Source organism: Mus caroli, chromosome 7 (genome assembly GCF_900094665.2).
Source record: "Mus caroli chromosome 7, CAROLI_EIJ_v1.1, whole genome shotgun sequence".
Classification (NCBI taxonomy): Eukaryota; Metazoa; Chordata; class Mammalia; order Rodentia; family Muridae; genus Mus; species Mus caroli.
In genome coordinates, this window is record NC_034576.1 from 29,932,701 (window position 1) to 29,959,605 (window position 26,905).

At 52.1% G+C, this 26,905-nt stretch overlaps 3 protein-coding genes across 3 annotated transcripts in view; 1 reads left to right on the forward strand and 2 right to left on the reverse strand.

The window, feature by feature from the left end:
- The first annotated feature begins 1,675 nt into the window (after positions 1 to 1,675).
- Atp4a (ATPase H+/K+ transporting subunit alpha) lies at positions 1,676 to 14,870 on the forward strand. Its single transcript, XM_021166579.2, has 22 exons — positions 1,676 to 1,729; positions 1,821 to 1,961; positions 2,077 to 2,136; positions 2,553 to 2,756; positions 4,385 to 4,498; positions 4,733 to 4,985; positions 5,155 to 5,423; positions 5,939 to 6,137; positions 6,456 to 6,565; positions 6,641 to 6,775; positions 7,097 to 7,289; positions 8,330 to 8,505; positions 9,342 to 9,478; positions 9,562 to 9,712; positions 9,806 to 9,974; positions 10,064 to 10,218; positions 11,794 to 11,917; positions 12,209 to 12,354; positions 13,472 to 13,605; positions 13,937 to 14,038; positions 14,135 to 14,226; positions 14,417 to 14,870. Exons 1-22 carry the CDS (start codon positions 1,718 to 1,720, stop codon positions 14,443 to 14,445), a joined length of 3,105 nt encoding a protein of 1,034 aa, XP_021022238.1. The 5' UTR covers positions 1,676 to 1,717; the 3' UTR covers positions 14,446 to 14,870.
- Positions 14,871 to 16,983: 2,113 nt separating this feature from the next.
- On the reverse strand, positions 16,984 to 18,916 carry Tmem147 (transmembrane protein 147). Its single transcript, XM_021166653.2, has 7 exons — positions 18,647 to 18,916; positions 18,505 to 18,574; positions 17,939 to 17,998; positions 17,714 to 17,850; positions 17,487 to 17,571; positions 17,270 to 17,391; positions 16,984 to 17,186 (listed from the first exon to the last, which is right to left on the reverse strand). The coding sequence occupies exons 1-7, from the start codon at positions 18,721 to 18,723 to the stop codon at positions 17,063 to 17,065; spliced, it is 675 nt and encodes a 224-aa protein (XP_021022312.1). The 5' UTR covers positions 18,724 to 18,916; the 3' UTR covers positions 16,984 to 17,062.
- A 161-nt stretch (positions 18,917 to 19,077) lies between these two features.
- The window catches only part of Gapdhs (glyceraldehyde-3-phosphate dehydrogenase, spermatogenic), a 9,353-nt gene continuing 1,525 nt past the window's right edge, over positions 19,078 to 26,905 (reverse strand). Inside the window, exons 3-12 of the mRNA XM_021166214.2 lie at positions 26,872 to 26,903; positions 25,998 to 26,094; positions 25,708 to 25,814; positions 22,399 to 22,489; positions 22,197 to 22,315; positions 21,757 to 21,838; positions 21,342 to 21,493; positions 21,049 to 21,211; positions 19,397 to 19,494; positions 19,078 to 19,275 (exon numbers count right to left, since the gene is read on the reverse strand). Coding sequence (XP_021021873.1) covers positions 19,203 to 19,275; positions 19,397 to 19,494; positions 21,049 to 21,211; positions 21,342 to 21,493; positions 21,757 to 21,838; positions 22,197 to 22,315; positions 22,399 to 22,489; positions 25,708 to 25,814; positions 25,998 to 26,094; positions 26,872 to 26,903 — 1,014 coding nt within the window. The 3' untranslated portion in view covers positions 19,078 to 19,202. The remainder of the gene's footprint in view (positions 19,276 to 19,396; positions 19,495 to 21,048; positions 21,212 to 21,341; positions 21,494 to 21,756; positions 21,839 to 22,196; positions 22,316 to 22,398; positions 22,490 to 25,707; positions 25,815 to 25,997; positions 26,095 to 26,871; positions 26,904 to 26,905) is intronic.

Consider the following 26,905-nt stretch of genomic DNA (forward strand, 5'->3'; position numbering starts at 1 on the left):
TGAGCACGTTGCGGGCAGAGGCTGGATGGCTGGGGTTGGGGTTTGAAGATACCGAGTTGCATCCAAGACATTCCCAAAGGATAGGACTTCCAGAGCGCCTGCCTGGCGCCCCAGGCTTGTGAATTGGCGCTCACACCCATCATTGAGCCAAAGCCTGTCCATACTCAGTGACGGTGTGTCGGTTACCAAAGGCAACCAAGTCCCCGGTTACCAAAGGCAACCAAGTCCCAGCTTTCCTCCACATGGAGTCAGATGACCAAATGAATAAAATACAATGCCAGATTGGAACAGGAAGTGTGGTTAGGGGAATGCAGTGGTGCTGCAGGACTTCAGGGAGTACTCTCAGAGAAGGCGACATTTGCAGGAGACTGGAAGGAGATGAGAAAGTGCCATACAGATCTCTGGGAAAGGGACCCAGACAAATGGTGTTGCCTATGCCAAGGTCTCAGGGCATGGAGGACATCAGTCTGCACAAAGCATAGAACTTATTGAAGGATCCTGCTCAGGGACTGAGTCAGGGAGGCTCATGTGGGGTCATGGGGAGGTGAAAGCTTGGGAGTTGAGGAATCACATAAACTTTTGCATGCTCAGATGAGGTTTATCTGTGTTCCTGGGATTTCACTGTATCTGTGTTCCTGGGGTTTCATTGTATCTGTGTTCCTGGGGTTTCATTGTATCTGTGTTCCTGGGTTTCACTGTGTCTGTGTTACTGGGGTTTCATTGCAGTGGCTGTCACTGTGCCTGTCTCTTCTTGGGGTTCCAGGAGTGGGGTTGGAATCCTCAGCTGAGTGTTGGGGAGCTCAGGCTGCCTACCCTTTACTTCCCTAGGTGACCTGCTCCCAAGGAGGACGTTACTAAGGTGATTATCTTATCAATTGCACCTACACATGCCCTTGGAGATATGCCCACTATGGGAGGCCAGTGTAAAAACCATATCAAAGTCCTACCGTTTCCCCACTGCTGCCTCAAGGGATCCCTGCCTGGGATCATGGAGGGGTCTCTTACACGCCCTGGCACCCGGCACCCAGCTCAGGCGAGAGCCCTTAGGTACAGCCTGTCCCCAACGTGCACCTCTGTTTATCTGAGCAGATTGGGATAGGGATAGGGGACAGGTTGGGAGCTGTGGACAAGCAGCTAGTGGTTAATCATGCCAGTAGGATCCTGTGGAATCCCCACAAGCCTTACTTTCCTGTCTCTGCATGGTGGGAACGGTAGATATGCTATGATGTCATAGGTGATGGCACCCATACTTTAGGGCTCACAAGAGGACGCTGTGTGCAGGTGATCTGTCTGGTCCTGACTCTACCCTGTCCTAGACTAGGGTGGAGAAAGCAATGAGCTTCGATTTCCCCACCTGTAATGAGGACTCCTCGCCTCAGAGGGTTTCTGGAAGGTTCAGTGAGTGAATGTATGAGAGCCCCTTGGCACATTGCCAGCAAGAATTGAAAGCTCCGTGTTTGCTTCTTTTCTTGTTGATATGTGGCTGTTAGAGCCCAGGGGTTCCTGTCTGAGTGACAGGTGGCAATGGGGTTTGGACAGGTTGGAACAGCTCGGTAAAAAGTGTCTGAGCTGTCCAAGCCTGAAGGTTACCCCAAGGAGCCTCATAATCAGCTGCAATCAGCTGGTTCTGCTCCACCCCCACCCAACCTGGGTATATCAAGCCTGGTCCAGACCCAAGTAGGCTCTGTAGACCAAGGAGGGCAGAGCACCAGGCACCATGGGGAAGGCAGTGAGTGGCATCTGGGGGATTTTGCGGCTGGGGGTGGGGGGCAGAAGTCCCAGTGGCAGCTGACATCTCTTTTGTTCCATTCCAACCCCAGGAGAATTATGAACTGTACTCAGTGGAACTGGGGTCTGGCCCTGGTGGGGACATGACTGCCAAGATGAGCAAGAAGAAGGCTGGAGGTGGGGGAGGCAAGAAGAAGGAGAAGCTGGAGAACATGAAGAAGGAGATGGAGATTGTGAGCATGGGGGTGGGGGCCTGGGCAGGATTGAGGTGGGGTCTGGAAGCCAGACAGTGGGCAGGGTGGGGCTGTGAGAGCCAGGCAGTGAGTGGCTTGTTCCATCATTCCCCAGAACGACCACCAGCTGTCAGTGTCTGAGCTGGAGCAGAAGTATCAGACCAGCGCCACCAAGGTGAGCTAGGAGTGGGCGGGTATAGTGAGGGGATGATGGACAGGAAAGAGGAACAGGGAGAGAGAAAGGTGTGAGAATCACCAGAGAGTGATGGGTGTGGGGGGAGGGGGGATAGATGGAGCAATAGAGGAGAAAGAGGAAAGGAGACATGGCAAAGCAAAGAGACGATGCAGAGAAACAGAGGACGGGGAGAGGGAGGGAGAGAGGGAGAGAAGTTAGAGATAGAAGGAGAGGTAAAGAGAGTGGGAAAGGAAGCGAAAGATGGAGACAGTGGAAAGAGAGAAAGGAGAAGAAGATGAGAGGAGGGGGTGGGAGAGAAGGAGAGCAAAAAGAAAGGAAAGGCGAGGGAGACCAAAGCAGATGGGTGAGGGCAAGGTCCTGTAGCCTCCACCATGACAGCCCCTGCCTGTTCCCAGGGCCTGAGGGCGAGCCTGGCAGCTGAGCTGCTGCTGAGGGATGGACCCAATGCGCTTCGGCCACCTCGGGGCACTCCTGAGTACGTGAAGTTTGCCCGTCAGCTGGCAGGTGGTCTGCAGTGCCTCATGTGGGTGGCTGCTGCTATCTGCCTCATTGCCTTTGCCATCCAGGCCAGCGAGGGCGACCTGACCACCGATGATAATGTGAGTTGGAGGGCCTTGTGGGCAGGCCTGGGACACATGGAGCTCAGCGAACGAGGACACTGAGCCCAGGTCTTAAGCAGATGGGATGTAGGATGTGGGAACAGAAACACAAAGATGCAGTTCTGAGACTTGGATCCTGGAAGACAAATGACATTGGGTGACATTGTGCTATGGGATAGACCTGAGGACGTAGGTCACAAGGGGCACTGAGGGTGACTCTTGGGTAGGTAGGAAACAAATCTGCAAGATCTAAGCTATGGATCCCAGAAGAGAAAGAAATGAGGACACAGGATAAACCAAGGGCATGAGACACACATAGGGGACACTTAACACCAGACACAGCACACAGCCAGTAGATATAAAAGCGCTGATGGAGGGAATGGAGATGTACGGAGGATTTGATGTGTGTCAGGGCCAGACAGAGAACATGGGTGATATGTGTGACATCAGAAAGGGGTTTGAAAAACCCTAGGTCAAGTGACATGGCATTGGTAGTCAGAGGTACTCACACTTGGCTTTTGAGAACATAGAGATACCAATGATGGCATGCTAGATCTGCAGCGCAGACACAGCAGCTCAGATGACACAGGGTCTAGTGGGTTCAAGGGCACAGTGAAGTGAGAATTTTGGTTTCTTTAAAGTTGCAGAAATATTATAAGAATGTGTTTTCATTTTAAACCCAGTTGTTGTTGTGTGATGTTTGGAATTCGGGGGACTTTTCAGAGGGTGTATAATATAAATGCTTGGACCTGAGAGGCAGTGTTGTGGTGGGTTGTTGGTTGGATTGGATGCTGTTCATTGCAGTTTGTTAAATAATATGCAAACAAGAAACAACAATAAGAAGAAACTAGATGTCCTGACCTCAAAGATCAAACTTACCCCAAGGAACTCAGTGCCCCAATCATCAGGAAGTCGTCTAATGATAACGATGCTCTCTTTCCCCTCTATCTTTTTCTCTCGCTCTCCCATCTAGTGTTAGAGGTTGAAAGGATGGTAGAAGAAAAAAAAGTTACAATGTAGTTACTAGTCCTACAATGTAGCTACTAGTCCTGCTCTATCACAGGGGGGGCATATGGATTAGAAAAAAACAATATGAAACATGGAGCATAGAAACACAAAGAAACATGGCACAAAGACAAAATTTAGGGGAGGCGCCAGTTGATCAAGAAACTCGGAACAGCCGGGCAGTGGTGGCGCACGCCTTTAATCCAAGCCCTTGGGAGGCAGAGGCAGGCGGATTTCTGAGTTTGAGACCAGCCTGGTCTACAAAGTGAGTTCCAGGACAGCCAGGGCTATACAGAGAAACCCTGTCTCGAAACACCCCCCCCCCCCAAAAAAAAGAAAAGAAAAGAAAAAGAAATTCGGAACAAAGACTATATGGGGACAGGGGGATTAGGAATGTGGACACAAGACACAGAAGATGCAAGGCAAGTGAATGGGGCATTTGTAGACCGTGGGGGCCAGGGCTTGAGCTGCAGGAAAAGCACATAAAGCTTCCCAGTAGATTGAGGACATTCTGGAGGTGACCCCAAGAACTCCAGGAGACTCTGAAGCAGAATGGTGGCCACGGGGGAGATGGAGGTAGAGCTCCTAATTCCTATGCATAAAACCGGTGTGTCTCACTGCAGCTGTACCTGGCAGTGGCACTCATTGCTGTGGTTGTGGTCACTGGCTGTTTTGGCTACTACCAGGAGTTCAAGAGCACAAATATCATCGCCAGCTTCAAGAATCTTGTACCCCAGGTGAGCGCTTCAGTCTGCTACCCCTCTATTCAGATTCCATCTTCAAGACACCTTGAGCCATCTCCTGCCATCAGCTCCTGCCATCTGTAGGGGCCCTGTCCCATCAGCCCAACTCTATCCTGATTGATGGCTTCCATGTCCCCTGCAAAAGCTCCAGTTCTTCACAATTTTCACTTCCCCATATCGCCACGACACTAAGCAACTTCTACTATCATCCCTGCCCCTGACCCACAGCAAGCCACAGTGATCCGAGATGGGGACAAGTTCCAGATCAATGCGGATCAGCTTGTGGTGGGCGACCTGGTGGAGATGAAAGGCGGGGACCGCGTGCCAGCAGACATCCGCATTCTGTCAGCCCAGGGCTGCAAGGTGGACAACTCCTCGCTCACTGGAGAGTCTGAACCGCAGACCCGCTCGCCCGAGTGTACACACGAGAGTCCCCTTGAGACCCGCAACATCGCCTTCTTCTCCACCATGTGTCTGGAGGGTCTGTGAAGCATCATTAGCCTGTCCTGAAGCCACACAGACCCCACACTTTCCAAAATAGCTCCTTTTCTGTTTTGTGTGATGTGTGCCACAAGCCTCCCCACCACAGAGCACCTTTCTGATGCTGCCCACCTCACCCTGAGCTCTCTCTCCCCTTGTTGCCACTACAGGAACAGCTCAGGGCTTGGTGGTGAGCACTGGTGATCGCACCATCATCGGGCGCATCGCCTCGTTGGCCTCGGGTGTGGAAAACGAGAAGACTCCGATTGCAATCGAGATTGAACATTTTGTGGACATTATCGCTGGCCTGGCCATCCTCTTCGGTGCCACATTCTTTGTGGTGGCCATGTGTATTGGCTATACCTTCCTTCGGGCCATGGTCTTCTTCATGGCCATTGTGGTAGCCTATGTGCCTGAAGGTCTGCTGGCTACTGTCACAGTGAGTAAGGGAGATGGGGTGGGGGGTGCAGGGAGGGAGCAGAGAGCTGCTTGTTCAGTCATCCCACCAGATGTCCCTACTACCTGTCCATTCATTCCCTTCCCCCACCCTACATCATCCATCCATTCAGTGACCATTTATCAGGATGCTCTGGGCTGGCCCCGTGTCATACACCAGAGCTCACGGGTGAATAAACAGGGTCCTGGACCAAGGAAGACGAGCTTACTGTGGGAAGTCAGCCCAAGCTCAAGACCCACCCAGAGGAGTGAGGCTCAGAAGTTCATTTTTTAATTTTCATTGTGTTGATGTGAGCTGGGAAACCTCAGAGGGAGTCTCTGGGGACACTGGGGAAGGCACGGGCTGCAAACAGCTTGGAGAGAACAAAGTCTCTTTTGTCTTTTTTTCTGGTAAGAGGAGTCCTTCCTGCATTGAAAGTGTGGTGGTGTAGTCCAGGAAGGAGATGTGGGACTGGTGGCAGGGCCTGGTCATGCCCGTGTCCCTCCATCTATCTGCAGGTCTGCCTGTCACTGACAGCAAAGAGGTTGGCCAGTAAAAACTGCGTGGTTAAAAACTTAGAAGCAGTTGAGACCCTAGGTTCCACATCAGTCATCTGCTCAGACAAGACAGGAACTCTCACTCAGAACCGCATGACGGTGTCTCATCTATGGTTTGACAACCATATCCACACGGCGGACACCACAGAAGACCAGTCAGGTGTGGTGGTGGGAGGGAAAAGGGCAAGGACTTGGTGGTCTGATGGGGAGCCTGAGACATGCTTTCCACTAGCAAGAAATAGCAGGTCCTGGGTCCTGTGAGGGATAGGTCTGTGAAGGGAATCCGGTCTTTAGGTGGCTCTCTATATGATGTTTGGAGAAAGCTCTGTCTTGGGATATAAAAAGGAAATGGTGTACTATCCATACTCTCTATGCCTGGAACGGGGACCCGGCTCAGCCTGAATGCAGTAGGAAGGGCTCAGCTCTGGTTTGGGAGATCCATTCCCTCAAGGTCCCAGCCTGGACATCTGGTCTCCAGGGCAAACGTTCGATCAGTCGTCGGAGACATGGCGAGCGCTGTGCCGCGTGCTCACCCTGTGCAACCGCGCTGCCTTCAAGTCCGGCCAGGACGCGGTGCCGGTGCCCAAGGTAAGAGACCCGGGCATTCCAGAGGGTGATGTCTGGAATCTCTGGTTTCAATCCTCACACTGTACCTGCTCACAGCGCATCGTGATCGGAGACGCGTCAGAGACTGCGCTGCTCAAGTTTTCGGAGCTGACGTTGGGCAACGCCATGGGTTACCGGGACCGCTTCCCCAAAGTTTGCGAAATCCCCTTCAACTCCACCAACAAGTTCCAGGTGTGTGGCGCTCCGAACCTCATCCATAACGGGCCACACCCACTGTGGGCAGTTTATCTCTTGAGGAGGAGCCTCAATTCTTGGTCCATCCCTCTCACAATCCCGCCCACGTACGACTAGGCACGCCCACATGCGAGTTCCCACCCAATCAAGACCCACTCACAACCCCTAGGCAGAGCCGAGAGCCAACTCTGCTTTAGGCAGGACCCTACACCCTCAGGCCCCGCCCCTCGCGTAACCACTCCCGTCACACGTGACCACGCCGATCGACCCTCCATGCTTGATCCAGCTCCGTAGCTCCGCCTCTTCCTCCGCCTACAGCTGTCCATTCATACCCTGGAGGATCCACGCGACTCCCGGCACCTGCTGGTGATGAAGGGCGCCCCTGAGCGCGTGCTGGAGCGTTGCAGCTCCATCCTCATCAAGGGCCAGGAGCTGCCTCTGGACGAGCAATGGCGTGAGGCCTTCCAGACAGCCTACCTCAGCCTGGGAGGCCTAGGCGAACGTGTTCTTGGTGAGAGCTGCCATGGACTGGGCAGTGTGTCAAGAAGGGTGGGCACGGACCCCTCCAAACTTCTTGGCCTGGACCTGACCAAAAGGTCAGGGTTTTTTCTGTTTTCGTGTGGTCCTGAGGATGGAGCTCACGGCCTTTTGCCCTCGTGTGTGCTAGGCAAGACTGTCGTGATTGCTAATCCTAACTTCTCTCACCTCTGGCCCAGGGGCTGGTCATCCCCTCTTGATTTTCCTTTCTGTGTCAGTCCTGACCTGTGTCCCCTCTTTTTCCGGCCCTTGTCTTTATTTTACTATCCTATGTCCTCTTGACCTTTCGATCTTTCACATTCTCTGTCTCCATGATGGACAATCCCCAGACCCTTGCCCTGATTTTTCTGAGCCATTTTTACTATGCAATCCGGCTGTCCAGAATTCACTCTGTAGACCAGGATGACCCAGAGACCTGCCTGTTTCTGCCGCCCAAGTGCAGGATTCATGGAATGGGCTACCATTACCCTCCTTTATGCCTTCACTCAAACTTTCTGAACCCCTGGAAACTATGGGAGGCAAAGACCCATTGTTCAATTTTGCCTTTCTCTTAGCTTTGAAAGAAATGTTTCCTCCCCGAGCTTGCCTGCCTACCTTGTTCCCTCCCTCTATCCTCCCTCCCTCCCTCCTTGCCTCCACCCTCCATCTTTCCCTCCCTCCTTCCCTCCTTCCATCCTCCCTCCCTCCACCCTACCCTTCTCCCTCCATTCTTCCATCCTCACGCCATCTTCCTTCCTTCCTTCCTTCCTCCCAACAATAGAATGTAGCTCAGGTTGGCCTGGAGTTCCTGATCCTCCTACCTCTACCTCCCAAGAACTCAGATTACAGGCCATGCCTGGCTCTAAACCTCAGTCTCCTTATCTGCCCAGTGGGGATGTACCTCATAAGGTAGCTGAGGATGGATTCGGGATCTGGCATCCAGGGACCTGGTTATTTCACGATTCCTGACCCGACTGGCCCCCATTAGCCCACTATCTGCCCAGCTTCCTCTCATTTCCCTGTTTTTCTGGTCAGGTTTCTGCCAGCTCTACCTGAATGAGAAGGACTACCCACCTGGCTATGCCTTTGATGCGGAGGCCATGAACTTTCCGAGTAGTGGCCTCTGCTTTGCTGGACTTGTATCCATGATTGACCCTCCCCGGGCCACCGTTCCTGATGCTGTGCTCAAATGCCGCACGGCAGGCATCCGGGTATGAGGACAGCAGATGACAGAAGACCACCTGTAACTGTCACGAATTGAACTACACTGGTTCACGATACAGAATTTCTGGGGAAGGATGCTTCCTGTCTAAGCTGTATGCAGGGGCACAGTGTAGCGAGGGAGTTGCTGTTTTCATGTCCGAGCTTTCTTTCTGTCTCTCCTGGCTTCAATCTCAAGAAGTGCTTCAGTCTGAGCACGCACAAATGACAATGTGCCTCCACTTTAATTTAAAACTCCCACCTGCCCTGCTCCATTGGGTCACATCTTCATCCCCAAACCAGCTTTGGTAGCTGGGGCATAGAACACTTTGATTGGCCACGTCTGGGCTTACTTGCTCAATTTCGACCAGGGAACTCCACAGCAGCATGGGGCAGGCCACTAAGCTGTCTACCTGGTTTTTACCCATCTCTAGGGCACTGTATCTTTAGCAACTCAGGCATATTCTTGCTTCAGGACTGACTATCCCTTCTGCCAGCAGTGTTCTTCCTACAAGTCTCCACATGGCCAGCTCTTCAGGTCTCAACTCATATGACACCTCTTCAGTGAGGTTTTCTTGTACACAGTTAAGCCACTGCTTCCCTCCCTCAGCTTATTTCCCTCCTTTTAATGTGCTATACAGTTAGTTCACTTGCTTATCTTGTATACTTTTATCTTCCCACACTGGAACATCAACTGTGTAAAGACTGGGACAGTTGCATCTTTTGTCCTAGGCACAGCAGATGGTCACGCTTGCCAAATAATGATTATGTCAACAGACAGCTACCAGGGAGAATGGGGACATTGCTCTGATCTGAAGGGGTGAAGGGTGTGCTGGCCTTTGCACAGGTGATCATGGTGACTGGTGACCATCCCATCACAGCCAAGGCCATCGCAGCCAGCGTGGGTATCATCTCAGAGGGCAGCGAGACAGTGGAAGACATCGCCGCCCGCCTCCGGATGCCTGTGGACCAGGTTAATAGGAAGTAAGCACCCATCAGCCCTCCCTAAGGTTCTCCCTGAAACCCACACTGACTGAGACCCCAGCGAGACCCTCTTCCTCCTGTAGGGACGCCCGGGCCTGCGTGATCAATGGTATGCAGCTGAAGGACATGGATCCGTCTGAGCTGGTGGAAGCGCTACGCACCCACCCTGAGATGGTGTTTGCTCGAACCAGTCCTCAGCAGAAGCTAGTGATCGTGGAGAGCTGTCAGCGACTGGTGAGACCCTGCTGAGGAGGGTGGCAGATGGGCCGGGCTGACCCTGGGGGGCTGTCTTTCTAACCATGGATTTGTCTGACCTACTGCCTGCAGGGTGCCATTGTGGCTGTAACAGGGGATGGTGTGAATGACTCCCCAGCCCTGAAGAAAGCTGACATTGGTGTAGCCATGGGCATTGCTGGCTCGGATGCTGCTAAAAATGCTGCTGACATGATCTTGCTGGATGACAACTTTGCTTCCATTGTGACAGGCGTGGAGCAGGGTCTGTGCCCTGCTAGGGAGGGGACAGGCCATGGGGGTTTGGGGAAAACTGGCTGGGAGGAGGCTGAGGTACCTGCTTTGCCCCCACAGGCCGACTGATCTTTGACAACCTGAAGAAATCCATTGCATATACACTGACCAAGAACATTCCAGAACTGACACCCTACCTTATCTATATCACTGTCAGTGTGCCCCTACCCCTTGGGTGTATCACCATTCTCTTCATAGAACTCTGCACAGATATCGTGAGTCTCCCGTCTGATGCCTGGGTCCCCACCCCATTGTGCCCTCCACACTCATGGAGGGACACAAAGGACCAAGATCTCTATAATTATTTTTAGATCGATAGGCATCCAGAAATAGACGCAGAGGTTGGCAGGTAGGTAGACAGGAAGAGAACCATGGACTCAGAAGACTCATGGGCACTCAGACAAACAGATATCAATTAGGCACATGCCTGTAATCTTAGCACATGAGAGGCAGGGATAGGAGAATCTCAAGTTTGCATCCAACCTGGGCTACATAGTGAGACCTGCTCAAACAAACAAACAAACAAACAACCCAAGAATAAATAAAGATGTTTGCAGACATGGGTATCTAGTTACAAATCGGTAACAGACAGATATCCCACAGCAGACACAGACAGCAGACCCCCTTGAGATGCAGCCCCTAAGGCAGCAGACACGGGCCCCTTCTTAACATGTGTTCAACTATTCACACAGTGCTGATTTAGCTGGGCCCACAATAACTCAGCTAATTTACTTAATGTCCCCATCACTGCCCTCAGGACAGGTCTTCTTGGGATTCTCCCATCTTGCTGATCATCTGACTGAGGCACAAACAAGCTGAGTGGCTTGTCCCAGGTCCCTCAGCTAATTAGTGGTCCCAGCTGGGATCTGAGCTCAGGCAACCTGTTCCCTAGGGCTGGTGCACCTGATCAGTCCAGTCTGCCACCACCCAGCAGTGACTGTCCCTTCACTCATTACAGACAGGAGCGGGGAGGAGACAGAGCGGCATGCTTGTGAATGTGTATACACACACACACACACACACACACACACACACACGTATGCAAGCACACGCACGCATTGTGGGAAGAGAGAGAGTGAGAGTATGAATCAAGAGACCTGGTCAAAGAAATAGAGTAAGGCTTGGTGTCATGGCACGTGCCTGTGATTCTAGCACTTGGGAAGCAGAGGCAGGAGGACCATGGAGTTAGAGGTTCTCCTGGGCTACACAGTGAGTTCAGAGTCAAAGCTCTCAGAAAGAAAGGTGGGTAAGGGGCAAGGGAGAGAGAAGGGAAATGAAAGGCATAACAGCAGGAAAGAGAGAACCCCCCAGACTTGAATACCACAAGCACCAGAGGACAAAAATACAGAGAAAGAGGAAGAATGATAAAGGGGAGAGGGAGAAGAGGGAGCCAGCCAAAGGGCCAAAGCTTGTGGGGTTAAAGCAGACATTTGCCCAGTGTGGTGATGTGCACCAGTAATCCTAGCCCTAAAGGCACTTGGAAGAAGGTAGGGAGATTGGGAGTTCAAGGCCAGCCTAAGGTACATGAGACCGTGTCTTAAACAAAACACGAAAGGCAGACATTTGTAGGGAGATGGACACTAGGACACATATGACCCAGACATACAGCCTGCACACATGGGTCAAGTGGCCCAGGTTGTTGGGCCGGTGTGGGTGTGTGGCCACTGCAGGGCCTCCCTCTTGTGTTTACCTAGAGGTAGGGGTGTGTGTGGGGGGCGAGGTTGGCTTCAGAGTGAAGGAGTCAGTGGCCCAGACTACCCTCAGCCCTGCTTCCTTCTGCTCCTGGCTAGTTTCCATCTGTGTCCCTGGCGTATGAGAAGGCCGAGAGTGACATCATGCACCTGCGCCCACGGAACCCTAAGCGTGACCGGTTGGTCAATGAACCCCTGGCTGCTTATTCCTATTTCCAGATTGGTAAGCCCTGTGAACCAAGACTGGGGTCCCCTCCTGCAGTGGGGCTCTGGGGCTTGGCGGCTGCATGTCCCTGAGTATCCATGTGTAACTCTAGTCTGAGTGTAAAACTCTGACCTTGCTGTTTCCCGGTCAGTGTCTTGGTCTTCTGGGATTCTCTCTGTTCTTGTCTGCATGCACTTTGTCTGTGTCTTTCTTGTATTTCTGTCCTGTGTCCCTGTGCTCTGTGTGTGCTTGGTTTTGTGTATCTGTCTCCACCTCTGTCCCTACACTCCTGTGTTTCACCTTCCCCAGGTGCCATTCAGTCATTTGCTGGCTTTGCTGACTACTTCACGGCCATGGCGCAGGAGGGCTGGTTCCCTCTGTTGTGTGTAGGGCTGCGGCCACAATGGGAGGACCACCATCTACAAGATCTTCAAGACAGCTACGGCCAGGAATGGGTGAGCTCCCACTTCCTCCTACTCAGCGACAAGCACCATTGTTGACAGTTCAGCTAGAGTGTCAGGCACTCCCACCCTGCCTCAGTAGTTGCTGGGAGACTTTTTCTCACCACTCTTGGCTTCATCTTCTGCTTCTGAGGCTTCCAGATAGAGGTGACTCTCTTGCTATCCTGACAGACCAGTTCATCTCAGATTCAAAGGGCCTTCTTCTGCCAGTTTCCTAGTAATGTCATTCACACAGAATTCTGGTGTGTGGCACCTGTTTCACTGACGGCTTAAAGGGCAGTGCGGCCAGCTGTGTTTAGTTTTTGTTGAAGAGTAACAGGCTACAGAGCGAGAATGCAGAGCCTGAAGCATATGAGTCCTACAAGCTATAAGGCCTGCCTCTGCCTTTCTTCCCAACCTGTTCCAAATTTACACCATCTAAAAATTCATTTGAAATGCAAATTCTCAGGCCTGTGGTCAGAAACTCTGGGGTGGGGCCTCCTGGGGAGTCTGACACCTGCCACTCTGATCTTTTGCTGGATGGGTGAGAAATGTTACAATGGCTACCTGGAGCCCAGGTGACCCCTACAGATATTAAGATGAGTTGTAGATCTCTGTGAGTTCCAGGCCATCCTGTTCTTTATATAGTTGAGTTCTAGGCAAGTCAGGACTACGTAGTTACACATGCATGCATGACACATGTGCTCTCACACACACACATGCACGCACTTGTGCAAGTGTTGCTGAAGGAACAGCATACATAGCAGCATACACGCCCCCATGTGGGACACGCATCCTCTGTTGCCCGTGTCCCTTTCTCTGCTACTCCTGGGTCCCCATCACTTTTCTCTGAAGATCCTCCAATTCCCCTTCCCTGGCTCCTAATGGTCTTCAGGAAATTCTTTCCTGAGAAAACCCCACGGTCAGTGTGATGGTTTGTATATCCACCCTGACTAAGACAGCCAGTCTGTGCAGGCACAGCTACCTAAGCCCCTCTAAATGCTGGGGTCCTGCAGCCCAGCCTGTGATTTGAGAGGGAGTGTGCAATGTGGTTCAGGGACCTCAGGGTGCAATGGGTGGCAGGGGCTCTTCACCTAGGCTCAGGCTGCCTCTGTCCCCTCCCTGTCTGCAGACATTTGGTCAGCGCCTGTACCAGCAGTACACCTGTTACACCGTGTTCTTCATCAGCATTGAGATGTGCCAGATTGCAGATGTCCTCATCCGCAAGACACGGCGCCTCTCTGTTTTCCAGCAGGGATTCTTCAGGTGTCCCCAGCTGGCCCAACTCTGCTCCCTAGTCCCCAGTTCCAGATCCTACCAGCTCCCCAACAGCAAATGCCAGCACCACATGTTATGAGCTGGTTACAAACCATGCAAATATGGCCTTAGCTGGACATCAGGGCTGTTCCATATCTTAACCCCGGGGCTGAGGCTAAGAGGCCCAGCTCCTGCTCCTAAGGATGGCCATTCCAGAGTCATGTGTCTGGCACCTTCCCCCTACTGTGACATTTGACCTCCCCAAGTTCCTCCTGTTGTCCAATTCCAGATGGTGGGTTTGTCTCTGTCCCCAGCCTGTCTGAGCCTCCCTCCCCCACAGGAACAAGATCCTGGTGATTGCCATCGTGTTCCAGGTCTGCATTGGCTGCTTCCTGTGCTACTGCCCAGGGATGCCTAACATCTTCAACTTCATGCCCATCCGGTGAGGAGCTGTGAGGAGCCAGCAAAGGGATGGGGGATGCAGCACACTGACCTGGGGGACAGCCTTGACCCTGCCTTCCCTTCTCCTGCCCTTTAGGTTCCAGTGGTGGCTGGTCCCCATGCCCTTCGGCCTTCTCATCTTTGTCTATGATGAGATCCGGAAACTTGGAGTTCGCTGTTGCCCAGGGAGTGAGTGTGGAGGCTGGGGGGTCTGGGGGTGGGGTGGGGACTGAATGGTTCTTCAGAGGAGCTTTCTGACCTCTGACCCTTCACATAGGACTTCAAGCCTTTGGCCCTCTAAGTCAAAGCCCTTCTGCTTGTAACCTAGTTCTTGCTTGTGCATCCCAGCATGCGGTTTTGTCTCTCTTCTCTCTTCCAGGCTGGTGGGACCAGGAACTCTACTATTAGAGGGATAATCATCTCTGCATCCACTATCAGCTGGGACTCATGGGTGTCCATCAAAACATCGATGTACTCGATTCCCAGCCCTCTGGAATTGTACCCCCTTCTGCAGCCCGTGACTCCATTGGAGGGACTCTATCCTTCACCCCTCTCACCCCATAGTTCCACACCCTCTTGGAGCAGTTGCACCCCAGGAACTGCTCCCAGGATGGGAGGGGTTAAATTAAGCGGTTGGCAGTTCCTGTGGAGGTGTGTCCATCTCAAGGACTCCATCTGGACAAGAAGGTTGTCTGGGGGATCTGTTACAAACCCCTCATGTTCTACTGGGCAGTAATAAAGCCAGGCCATGTTGTCTGCACAGTCTGAAGTGTTTACCAGTACCCTTGACCTCCCACAAACCTACCACATAGGGATTGACGTTCACGGCTGCAGTGTCTGCAGGGCCTCTTGAAAGCTGGCGCTGGGGTCCAGACTTCCACACCCAGCAGTGGTTGCCACAATCCACAGAGTCCTTGCTGATTCTATTGCTGGTGCCTGTGCCCTTGTGTACTTACAAATTACGGAGGTTCCCCCGCAAAGCCCTGGCTCCTGAGGGCTCTAGTTGCTAGCAATGCCCTTCCCTCTGGCCACTCCCTTTCCTGGTAACCTCTCTCTCCCTTCCTTTCTGGAGCTTCCCAGACTGGGCCTAGGATTCGCCTTCCCGTTGTCTACTCCCAACCCTAACCCTTCAAGCCCTGAGGGCTTCGGTTTCCTGGCCATTATGCCCACATCTGTCTCCAGTCTCCTGCTAGACTAACATGACCCTCACTGGCCTACCCATCACTCTCAACCTGCTCCCATTTGCTGTCCAGTCTCATTGTCGGCAGGGTAGATCTCCCTAGGAGAGGCAGAAGGCTCTTGGGAGCTGCCAAACCCCAAGTGAGTAGTGTCATGGACGCTTGCCCCCTTACTGAGCTGTCATCTCCCACTCACCTCCTACTGACCAACAAAACCAATCACCTCACTACTTGGCTTCAGGCTATCTTCCCACCCCAGCCGAGGGTCTATTCCACTATAGCCTTCTAGTTCTTGTCCTTCCACACCACCATGGACAGCTTCCAAAACCCCCAACCAACTCTGGTAGAAGCCCCATTGTCCCGGTCAATGTATCGACTGTCAGCTTTAGCTGCTACTATGTCTCAAGCCCTGTTAAACTGGAACCAACAGTCTGATGCTTGCCAGAAGCCAGGCCCTTACACCAGCCTGGGCACTTCCTTTTCTCTGCTTGTCCCACTAACCTGGTCTGTTAGATCTCAGCTGATATATCCTCCCCTAAGCCTCCCCACCTATAGGCTGGGTAAAATAGTTTCTGTGTCTCAATAAACCCTATCTCCCACCCAGACCTCTAACCACAGCCTAGGCTTGTCCATCAGCACCCTGGTTAGTTCCACGAAGGGACAGACAGGCCATGAGATGGAGGTCCCAATAGTGCTCCACAGTGTGCACGGTCTACCTCCTGTCCACACGAAGTCAAGGCTGTTGAGGATACTTGGCACCGAGGAAAGTGGGGAAGGAGGAAGGTCCATCCGATAGAAATTGTGCCTTCTGTAAACAGACTATCATAGCGAGCCTAAAGGAGCTGTCCTTTCCTACGTCTAAGGCTAAACATCTTAAGAGCCCAGTGAAAGAGGGATGTGGCAACTGTCCTCCTCCCCAGTGGGGTGGGAAGCATGATGACACTGGGACCAAGGCTGAGAAGCGCCCTAAGACAGTAGGCTTTCCGTCAAGGTCTTGGTTCTGACACATCCTTCTCAGGGAGTGGATAGAGCAAAAGCCTAGCCTAGTGGAACAAGGAAGGGCACAACCACAGTGGTGGAGTAAGCATCCAGGACAGTATCTAAGTTGGTAGGCTCAACTACAGCTATTTGACTATAGCTGACCTAGAATCTCCCACCCCCCAACCCCCACACACATACTGAGAGATTTAGGCCAGGATTTAATCTGAAGGCTGCAAGACTAGTTGAAGCATGCAGAAGCTCAGAACCGAGGAACTCTTCCGAGTGGCCGTGTGGCTTGAACGATGGCAGAAATTTGACTAGGGAAATTGTCCCGAGGAGCAGCTCCAAATTATGAAGGACAAATGGCACAGCCTACTGTCACCTTCACTAGGAAACTCCACAGAGAGTTGCAAGTGGAAGACGGTGACCTACTTTGACAGGTTTTCTATGAAGCCCCCTAGCTGTCATATGGTGGACGGACTAGAGTGGAGAAATGGGGGGTTGCAAAGTTGGAGGTAACCAGTTTTGGGAAGACTCACTATGGAAGAGGGCTCAAACCAAGCTGTAAGTTGAGGAAGAATTCCCCTCTACCCCAAAGCCCCCTCCTGAACTCTAGTGTGTCCATTCCTTAGCTTGTTCAATGATTACCAAGCCCCCAGGTAATCCATGGGGAAACCAGGAAGACTGGCCAACATTCCAGCTTATTTACCTGGTTCTGAAGCCAGACAGGCTCTGTGAGACCTAAGTCCGAGGATTCGGTTTCTGAGAGAGAGGTGGACATAACAAAAACCTTTCCAAACACTGTTTACTTCACTGAAATCTGGAGAGAGCCAATGAAAAGGTTCGCCAACACCTGAGATGCCAAGCTAGGAGTGTACATTGACAACAGCAACATACAGGGCCAAGGTGCTGAGGGCCAGCAGTCCCGTTGCTACTGCCCGGGCGAGCAGTGCTGTCCAACTACCCAAGGAGAAGAGGTGGACGAAGGTCCTGTGGGGAAACATCACAATGAGGAAAAGGAGAGAGAAAACACACCCCCATTTGAACCCAGTCTCATACCCCACCCAGCTCACTCCATGACAAAGGCCTTGTAGACACTAAGGAACATCAGGAGGAGAACAGCAGGCCGGAAGGTGTGGTACAGGTCATAGCGTGTTATCATCCAGACCTGAGCTGATGCAACGATGTAGTGGACCTGCAGGGAGGCAGGAAGGGAATAGAAGTTGGAGCCAAGTTTTTGGGAGAAGTATGGCTAACAACATAAAGGTAGGCTAGGGCTAGACTGCATACCAGACTGATGTTGGAGTCAATGCTCATCTGGATATATTTCCAGTCAAATTCAATGCCTCGGGCTCCCACCCAGAGGGGGATGCATCTGAGGAGGGCAAAAGGAGGCAGTCTCTAGTACCCAGACTCCCCCACCCCCAGCACCCTGCCTCTGATCACCTCCCCTCAGCACCCCTGTGAGACCCAGCTGTCCATTCCCGGAAGTCTGGGCTCCAGTTTGCTCCACACACCGGGACATAATGAGTTCAGCAGTGGCCCAGCCCAGGGCAGCAACCATAATCTTGTACTCCCCCTTGCCTGCATTCCGAGACATGACAAGGTTTAGGCCTATCAGGTCTGCCACATCCACACTGGCCTTCATGAATTCCTGTGGGTCAGGTAGAGGCTCGAGTAAACACGGGGACCAGGTGAACCGACTCCTGTACTCCTCCTTGCCCTTCCCTTGTTCAACTTACCCCAATGAAGTCATAGATGCCACCTTCCCAGGTGGGGAAGAAAGTGGCCAAGAACAACATCTGAGATCAGAAAGTAGAAAGGTCACTGGAAGGTGAGGGAGATTAAAAACCGAAACAAACAAACAAAAAACTATGTGGATACTGTGGAAAGTAAGTGTGCAAGTAGAGGATATGACGCTGGGTTCTAGGGGTCATTCTAGGTGTACGTGGCAAGATCACATGATCTGGGGAGATAGAGGGCAAGTGGCCTGGTTTCTAAAAGTCTAGAAGTTCACGGGGGAAACTGATGTCTAGAAATGCCGAAGTGAATGCACGCGGAGCATAGACAGCACCCTGCGACACCCTGTGGGTGAAATATCGCACTAAGAGGTTTTCTCATTTTACAACAGTGCTAAGAAAAAGTTGCATCAGGGCCTTTCTGGCCTTGCATCCCTTCTAAGGTATTCGGGCATAGTCCCTAAGCGTTGTCTCGAGGGTGGTCCTATGGAAGGTGACAGCTGCAGAGTCAGGCCCCTGAGATCTGGAATGCCTGGAGGCCAGACACGTGGAGTCCGGGAGTCCCTCACCTTGCATAGCTGCACAAAGAGGTAGGTGACCCCGGCCTGGACGCATTTCCAGAAGGCGTTGTACTCAGACCTGAAGAAGCCGGCGGTGAGGGGTCGGCCCGGGTCCCGCACCCTCTCCACCCCGCGCCCTCCCTGCACTCACAGGCCGCTGCATTTGTACGTGATGAAATAGGGAAAGTAGGCGAGGGCGAAGCAGTTCCCGAAGTGGAACAGGGTCATGACGCCAGCCGCCCGGTCCCGCCAACGCGGGACTCGCCAGGCTCAGCGTCTCCTCTAGTCGGCCTCGCCGGCACCGGGGCCTGGCGCCCACCTGCTTGCCGTGGCCCGCGCGCGGCCTTAGGGGAACTGTAGTCCGACCTGGTACGTCGCGCGCAGTGACGTCAGAGCGCCCAGCTCCGGCTGTGTTGCAGGGACTTCCAGAGCCTTACACCGTTGAATACCTGGTGTTCAGACAGCGCTTTCCCTCTCCCACTCGGCTGGGAGCCAAGCGCCACCTCTCCTCGCTCATCCGAGAACTTTGAACCCCGCCCTGAACGCAAGGTGATCGGCGCAGAGACAAGAGGGCAAAGCTGTGCGCATTCTCGTTTTTATTTCATTGTTGACCCAGCGGCGGCGCGAGAGCCGCGCGCCCTCCTTTGAGGGGAAGCCGAAGTCAGGAACGCGAGGTGCGCAGGGGAGCAAGGAGGGGGCCTTTTGTGTTACTTCTCTCGGCTAAACATGTAGCGGAGGAGGTCGACCACTCGGTTACTGTAGCCATATTCGTTGTCGTACCTGAGGAGGCGAGGAAGGAGGCGTCAGTGTGTGTGTGTGTGTGTGTGTGTGTGTGTACGCACTCGCACGCTCGCCCTCTTGTCAGCCTTCCCCACTATCCTCTGGCATCTTTCCCCTTTACCAGGCAACAAGCTTCACGAAGTTGTCATTGAGGGCAATTCCAGCCTTAGCATCAAAGATGGAAGAATGGGGATTGCCGTTAAAGTCCGTGGAGACCACCTGCGTGACAATTTCAAAGATAATGTAGCCGAGCAAAGATCTCCAGGAACCCAGACTCTCAGAATACATTGTCAGTCACTCATCTGGCATACTGGACAGAGACCTTTTGTGTTGGTGACAGAATGTGATCAAGGCAGGTGGAACCTTTGTCTCAGGGACACAGGGGGGAGTTCAGTGGATAAAAGTGCTTGTCACATAAGCGTGAGCTTTCTGTGTTTGGATCCCCAGAATCCATATAGAGGCTGGGCGGTTGATAGACACCTATAGGCCCAGCAGTCCAGCTTCAGACTGAGGCTCCTTGGAGCAAGATGACTAGCTAGATTAGATAGTTGTCAAGCTACAGTTCCATCTTGCCTCGGTAACAAGTGGAGTGCAATGGAGGAAGACATCAATGTCGTGCCTCCCCATGTGCATCACCTGTACCTGGCGTACTGTATATGTGCCCCGTGCATCTGCATGTATCCACACGGGGGAAGAGGATACAGATCACAATACCCTAATGCTGTTGCAGTAAACGTTACATGAAGCGGTGACTGGCACGAGGCTGGGTCTTAGGAGCAGAAGAAGGAGCTATAGACACAGATCTTGGGGGCTGTAGCCCTTAGGAACACAGGGGGTGGGGGTGGGGGTGGGGGTTGGCAATGGAGCTGATTTGATCTGATCCATTCAAATGACATCTTGGCATTTGAGAGTGGACCTGTAAAAGCCAAATGCCAGGGAACTTCACTAAGGTGGAGGTGACTTTTTTTTTTTTTTTTTGATTCAGAGTTTGCTATATAGCTCTGGAACTCACTATGTAGAGGGCTGCCCTCACATTCACAGAAGTCTACTGCTTCTATCACCTGAGTGCTGGGATTAAAGGCCTGTGCCTCCACACCTAAGATAGTCTGTTCAGCAAAGGTGTCTGACCTGGCCTGGCCCCTGAGTGTGAATTCAGAAAATGAGAACTGCTGTCTTTTGTTCAGGAGTGTATTAAGAACCTTCTGGGGCCGGAGAGATGGCTCAGTGGTTAAGAGCACTGAGTGCTCGTCCAGAAGTCCCGAGATCAATTCCCCAGCAACCACATGGTGGCTCACAACCATCTGTAATGGGGTCTGATAGCCTCTTCTGGTGTGTCTGAACAGAGCAATGGTGAATATATAAAATTATTAATATTATTTTTTAAAGAGCCTTCTGAATGGCTCTGGGTGGGTGGCGAAAGCTCCATTTTAGCTCTTAGTTCATTGTTTGCTTGGACAGTATGTGCTATGGGTTACACAAGTGACTTCCGGTCACCGTGGCGGCACGGAAAAGCAGCATTGTCAGATCAAAGAAACATCTGGTCAAGACACCGAGGCAGGAAGGCCCACTTTCCCAGGCTTGCAGGGAAAGCTGTGTTTGAGACAGGGTCTCATTGTGTAGTGCTGGCTGGCCTGCAACTCAGAGACCCGCCTCCTTGGGTGTGAAACACCTGGACAGCTGGTCTGCAGCTTGGCCCATGCAGAATAGCTTCCTGGTGAGTGGGACTTCCCAAGTCCCTCCCCAGAGCACCCCCAAGGTTACCTCAGTCCCTACCTGGTCCTCTGTGTAAGCAAGGATGCCAGCCAAAGGTCCCTTGGCTGCAGCTTTCACAGCCTCCGTGATAGCCGAGTAAGAAGCAGGCTTGGCCAGGCGGCAGGTCAGGTCCACAACTGACACGTTTGGGGTTGGCACCCGGAATGCCATTCCTGTTAGCTTCCTGAAGAATTCCAGAGTAAGGGTGGGAGTCAGAGCCAAAGGTCTTGTGCTCCCATTGTCCCCATGCCTTGGGGCCAGTGAGGTTTTCTAGGGTGTGTGTCCACCCTGGTTCCTGGCTGGTCTTTACCTACCCTTTGAGCTCTGGGATGACTTTGCCTACAGCCTTGGCAGCCCCAGTGGACGATGGGATGATGTTTTGGTGAGCGCCGCGGCCACCTCGCCAGTCCTTCTTTGATGGCCCATCCACTGTCTTCTGCGTGGCTGTGTAGGAATGGACTGTGGTCTTGGGGAACAAGAGGACCCAGATGAAGCCTCCTTCCTCCTAACCACTCATTCCTCTTTCTTCTAGGACTTGAGAAGGTGGCTGAGGTATATGGAGGCTACCAGGGCAACCACCACAGCTACATCCTTGTCAAAGTACTCCAAAGGGTGTCTCCACTATGGGCTTCCTTCCTTCCCAAGCTGCTCTCCCTGCTTGCTCCATGCCTTGCCCAAGGCCTGGGAAGAAGGGGTTGGTTCCCTGCCATCTTTCCTGCCCCGACTCACCATTAGCCCTTCCACGATCCCGAAGTGTTCATGAATAACCTTGGCGAGAGGAGCCAGGCAGTTGGTGGTACAGGATGCATTGCTGAAACGGTCATAGCATGCCAGGTAAGTGGCAGAGCCACCCCTTCTCCACTACTCTTTACTTTACCAGGTCTGACTCTGTGAGATGTGAGAATGGGTGTGGGAGGGCTCCCTGGGGATGCCATAAGGAGGAGCCATTGGAGGTGTCACTGGGAAATACTGCCTAGGCATGTCCTCAGATACTGAACACGCCTAGTAGTTTTAGGGTGAAGTTAACGTGGTGACGTAAGACTTAGGGACTGATGAGCAGGAACAAGTTGATGTAAAGACATTAAAGGCTTGAGGTGGGGAGGGTGCTACATCCTGCCATGCCTGCTGCTGCCACCCACATGCTGGAGGATGGCCGTCATCTGGGGTACCTGACAATGGTCATAGAGCCAGGGTTATAGTCCTTCTCGTTCACTCCCATGACAAACATGGGCGCATCGGGGGAAGGTGCAGTGACCACCACACGCCTGGCACCAGATGAAATATGTGCCTAGTGATAGAGCACAAGGTTAGGGTCTCCAAGCACCACTACCCCCTCTTCCCAGGCAGCCCTGGGCACTCTCCCCTACTTACCGAAGCTGCCTCTATGGACAAATAGACGCCTGTACACTCCACCACGTAGGGATTCCCTATAGAGCTCCAGGGGATTTCTTTAGGGTCTTTGCTGTGGAGGGGTGGGAAGGCTATGTCAGTTTCCCTTGCTTGGATCTCAGGCTAGCCAGAGGTCTTGGTACCTGATCTGCTAATATCTGATCCCTAACTCCATATACCTACCTGATTCAGGTTGGTGATGTCCTGCAAGCCCCTATCAGCCACACTCCCTTTCTTGTGTGCTATACCCTGCTGTGTCTAAACAGACTTTCACACCTTCAACTGAGGCTCTTAGGAACCATCCCCACAAATGTCTGACTAGAACCAGAACCATGTACAGCACGTGCTCGGAGCTTGGACTCCTAAGATGCTGAGGCTGCCAATGCTGCCCTTTGGCCCCCAGCTCTGAACATCTCACGGGAGCCCTTTTAGGCTCTTGTCACTACTGAACTCTTGTTGGGAAGTCCCCAAAGACAGACACATCAGGTGACAACTCAGGGGAGGCTTACAGTTGAAGCACCTGTGAACATCAGGGACCAATCATGGGCAGTAGAAAAGCCAGAGAAAGGCTTTCTGTCCCTGTCTCAGCCTATGTTTTCATTTGGTTTTTGTTTGTTGGCTGGTGATAAGTGTGTCCTGTTTGACCCCTACTGGTCTGCAATCTCCACAGTCTCCCTGCCTCAGCCTCCTGAGCACAGGGATGACACAAACACCATCACGACCAGCTTTGCCTTGATGGACTGACAAATGCTTGTGCTGGAAACTTGTCAGATACCCATCCTTGTTGTTTTCTACCTGCGTCCAGCAAGCAGTCTCTGTGACTGCCGTCTGGGCGTGTCCCTCGTGTCACTGGAAGATTTCTTCCCAGGATTGCTTGGCTCTACTTCAGGCTAGTTCCATAACATAGGTATGCCACCTATGAATGCTGGAAATTGAACTTGGGGGTCCTCTGAAAGCCATTTGTGATCATAACTGATAAGCTGTCTCTTCAACCCCAGTAAGTGAGTATTTAATTTTTGTGGTGCTGAGGACTGATGCCAGGGCCTCATCTGCAGTGGAAGGTATTCTACTACAGAGCTTCACTCCTAGTCTCAGTGTCTTTCCTTTAGTCATTCTACACATGTGCCCTGCGCTACCTTCCGTCTGAGGGTTTTTGGCTGTAGAAAACTGATAACCACCAGAACACCAGCATACTTACTACTGTGTTCATGTTTAAAGAAGCCAGTGTCAGGCAGTGGTGAAGGCAGTGTGTGAACCTAGGCCTGGGTTCTGTCCTCGATTAGGAATAGTGTGGGAATGAATGAATGCAGAGGTTTCCCCTCCCTTTAGTCACAAGACCGTGCTCTCTTCTCCCTCTGTTCTGTCAGCCCACATCGGTCACCTGGCCCAAGGAGCTTTTATCTGATGTACCTACTTTCTGCCTTTCAGGTTGAGAATACTTCGGCAATGCCTGCAATAGAACTTGAGTTTGGCACGACCCCTCCGACCTACAGGTTTGTTGTGAAGATTTATTCATTCGGTTGCATTGATGGGGAAGGCAACTGTGTTGTGTATGATGTTGGCAAGTTGTCATGTGCTGTTGGGGCTTGCTGAGAAGCTGACCCTGGAAGTCAGGCTGGCCTCCCTTCAAACCCAAGCAGGTTTATGTCAAGTGGTTTTCAAGACCCCTTGTCCTCAGGTGGACTGGCCTCTCCCACCTCTGTGACAGGGGAGGGATGGTTTATCATAGGTAAACACAGAGTCCCCAAGAGTGTAGGTTACTACTGTTTATCCTGTGGTATGCAGTGTTGCCAGTGGGAGAGCTTGTAAGCTCAGCCATGAGAGAAAGCTGAGTCAGGAATACCAACTGAAACCTTGGCTTCTATAGCCAGTGTCTGCTGGATATTGTGAGCCCCTGACTGCAATGATGTCTCTCTCATCAGGGTCTGTTGCTGTTTGTTCTTTTACTTGGAAGCCTTACTAGCTCTGCCTGGGAACTAACTCTTAGTATAGTATCCCCAGTTGATTTCCACCAGATGTTTTGTGCACCTGGTTTGACATTTTGCTTGCTATCTATCTATCTATCCCACCCACCCATCATCTATCCATCCATCCATCACCTACCATCCTTCCATCTATCTATTCAACCATCTACCCACCACCCACCTGTCTGTCTTCCTACCTACCTATGATCTATTACCTATCTATTACCTATCTATCTCTCCATCCTTTGATCTACCTGTGATCTATCTACCTATCTATCTCTCCATCCCTTGCTGTTTACTTTTTACTTGGCTTGCCACATATATTTTATAAACATTCAGAATTGAAAGTATGGCTGCCACTGGTGCTCTAGCAGTGTGGATTGGGGTGCTATGTGGAGGCGAAGAAGGGTGACACCCAGGCAGGGGCAGAAGGATAGGGGTGACTGGAATTGCTTTTGGGGCTATGATTTCAGACTCAGGGCAAACAGCCTCTATTCTCCCTGATTCCCCAGTCCTGCCTTCAGCCTTCCTCCAAACACTCTGTCTCACCTCATCTTCAGCAAGTTAAAAGGGAAGCTGAGAGGGTCTTGCCTGAGAAGGAGGCAGAAGACCTTGCCTGGGGCTACAGAGGGTTGGGTGCTTCTCTGTTTGCACAGTAACTGTGAGGTGTTGCTGGTTTATGCTGTTTTGTTTCTGTGTAGCTGCAGGCTGACCTAGGACTTGAGGTAACCCGCCTGTGGCTTCCCAAGTGTAAGAATTACACATGTACACCCCACACCTAGCATGTGACTGCCAAATACACAGGTTCTGAGTCTGTTAACAGTGGGGCTTACCATCAACAGAACTTCCTAGTGAGGAAGTCAGCCTTGCTGGGGTGTAAGAGGTGCAGCCCAGCGCCCCCAGAGGTGATAATCAGGTGTGGCAGATGAGACAGAGAATGCAGGGTTGGGAGGCTTATCACACCGGGGACCCTGAGAGCTGGGGCAGGAGCACTGGGGTGGGGGTGGGGGGGGTGGGTAGAAGAGAACCTTGGCTCAGTAGAGAATCGAAAGGCCTCAGAGGCTCCTGGGTAGGAACTGGCTCAGTTGCCATAGAGAGGTGGCTGGTGACTCAGAGAAAGCAGAGGATGTGGCACAGTGAACCCACATGCCGCAGAGAACACATGTGGACATGTGTTAAATACAAAGCATGTAAGAACCATGGCAGTCTTAAAGATGAGTATCCTTAAGTGTTTTAGAGGCCAGAGACCTTTCTGAGACCCTCTCTCTAAACAGTACCTAGAGGCATGCAAATATGGTAGAGCCATGGTGTCACATTCTGTCCTTACCACTGGTACGTGTTGATCTCAAGGTTGTCCACAACTAGTTGTCCATTCTTATGTTCCACGTTTCCTTTGTATCTACCATGTGTGGAGTCATATTTGAACATGTATACCTGCAGTAGACAGAGTGGGGTTCTGGTAGTAGGTCGCAGAGTGAGCAGGCCTAGACAGTACCCACTGTGGGCAAGAGTTTTAGGAGGTTCTGCATTGCAGCCAGGAGACTTCTAGATAGCTCTTGGAAGCTTCTCCCCAACACAAGTGCCACTCTTGCTGGTCCCTCCCCCCCATCTGCTCACCATGTATTCTGGATCAATGAATGGGTCATTCACTGCTACCACCCTAATGCCCTTCTCCATGCAGACTCGCAGCACCAGACGACCAATGCGTCCAAATCTGTCCAATCAGGAACAGAAAGAAAAGGGAATGTGTGTGAGAACCAGAGTGACAGAGATGTCATGGTATCAGTGCCCTACCAAAGTTCATGTTGAACTTTGAACCATTGGGGGTTATTAAGAGGTGAACACTTGGAGCTGGTAAGATAGCTCAGTAGGTAAAGGCACTTGCTGCGAAGCCTGGCATCCTCAGTTTTATCTGCTTTAGCCTCCCTTGCTGCTAGTGTGACAGGCACACTACCATGCCTTCCTAATAATGTCCCTTATTCTCACTCCTATAGCTGGGTGTTCCCAGGGAAGGGCCATATGTCTCCACGTGAAAACCACCTCCCTCTCTCAGGTAAACGAGATCTATATTCCTTTCCATGGTGCTTCAGGTCTTAAAGGATTCCCTCTCCCCCTTCCCTTACCCCTAACTTGTTCTTACAGCTGTGAAGATTTCCTGGCTGTCTTTGAATGTAATAAGCATATCTCTTTCAAGTCAGAGTCCTTGCTTGTCCCACTACCTCAAAAATTTGCCCCTGTAGAGAGACAGCTGGCTGCCTTGTCAGCCTGTCTTTCAGGCCTCTTTCCAGAGGCCTTCTGTGGCCCAGCCTGCACTTGAACTACGTCCAGTTCTCTATCTGATTGTTGTCTCCTAGAAGGGAGTTCTCTGAGGACTGGCCTGCCCAGTGAGAAGGAAGGAAGATGTCCCCAGCCCATAGTGATCCAAGGAGGCCACAGTGTCAGCCTTTGGGGCTGGCTGGCTCCAGCATCACCTGGGGTCTGACATACTCACCCATTGATACCCACTGTCAGCTCTCTAGCTGGCT

Bases quoted from the DNA above. Each gene is read 5' to 3' on its own strand.
- Atp4a (XM_021166579.2), top strand. The intron at 5,424-5,938 runs GTGAGTAAGGGA...ATCTATCTGCAG, and splicing joins GTCTGCTGGCTACTGTCACA to GTCTGCCTGTCACTGACAGC. The intron at 6,776-7,096 runs GTGTGTGGCGCT...CTCCGCCTACAG, and splicing joins ACTCCACCAACAAGTTCCAG to CTGTCCATTCATACCCTGGA.
- Tmem147 (XM_021166653.2), bottom strand. From the start codon at position 18,723: ATGACCCTGTTCCACTTCGGGAACTGCTTCGCCCTCGCCTACTTTCCC. The intron at 17,851-17,938 runs GTAAGTTGAACA...CCTGACCCACAG, and splicing joins GCATCTATGACTTCATTGGG to GAATTCATGAAGGCCAGTGT. The intron at 17,572-17,713 runs GTGTGTGGAGCA...TGCCCTCCTCAG, and splicing joins GCTGAACTCATTATGTCCCG to ATGCATCCCCCTCTGGGTGG.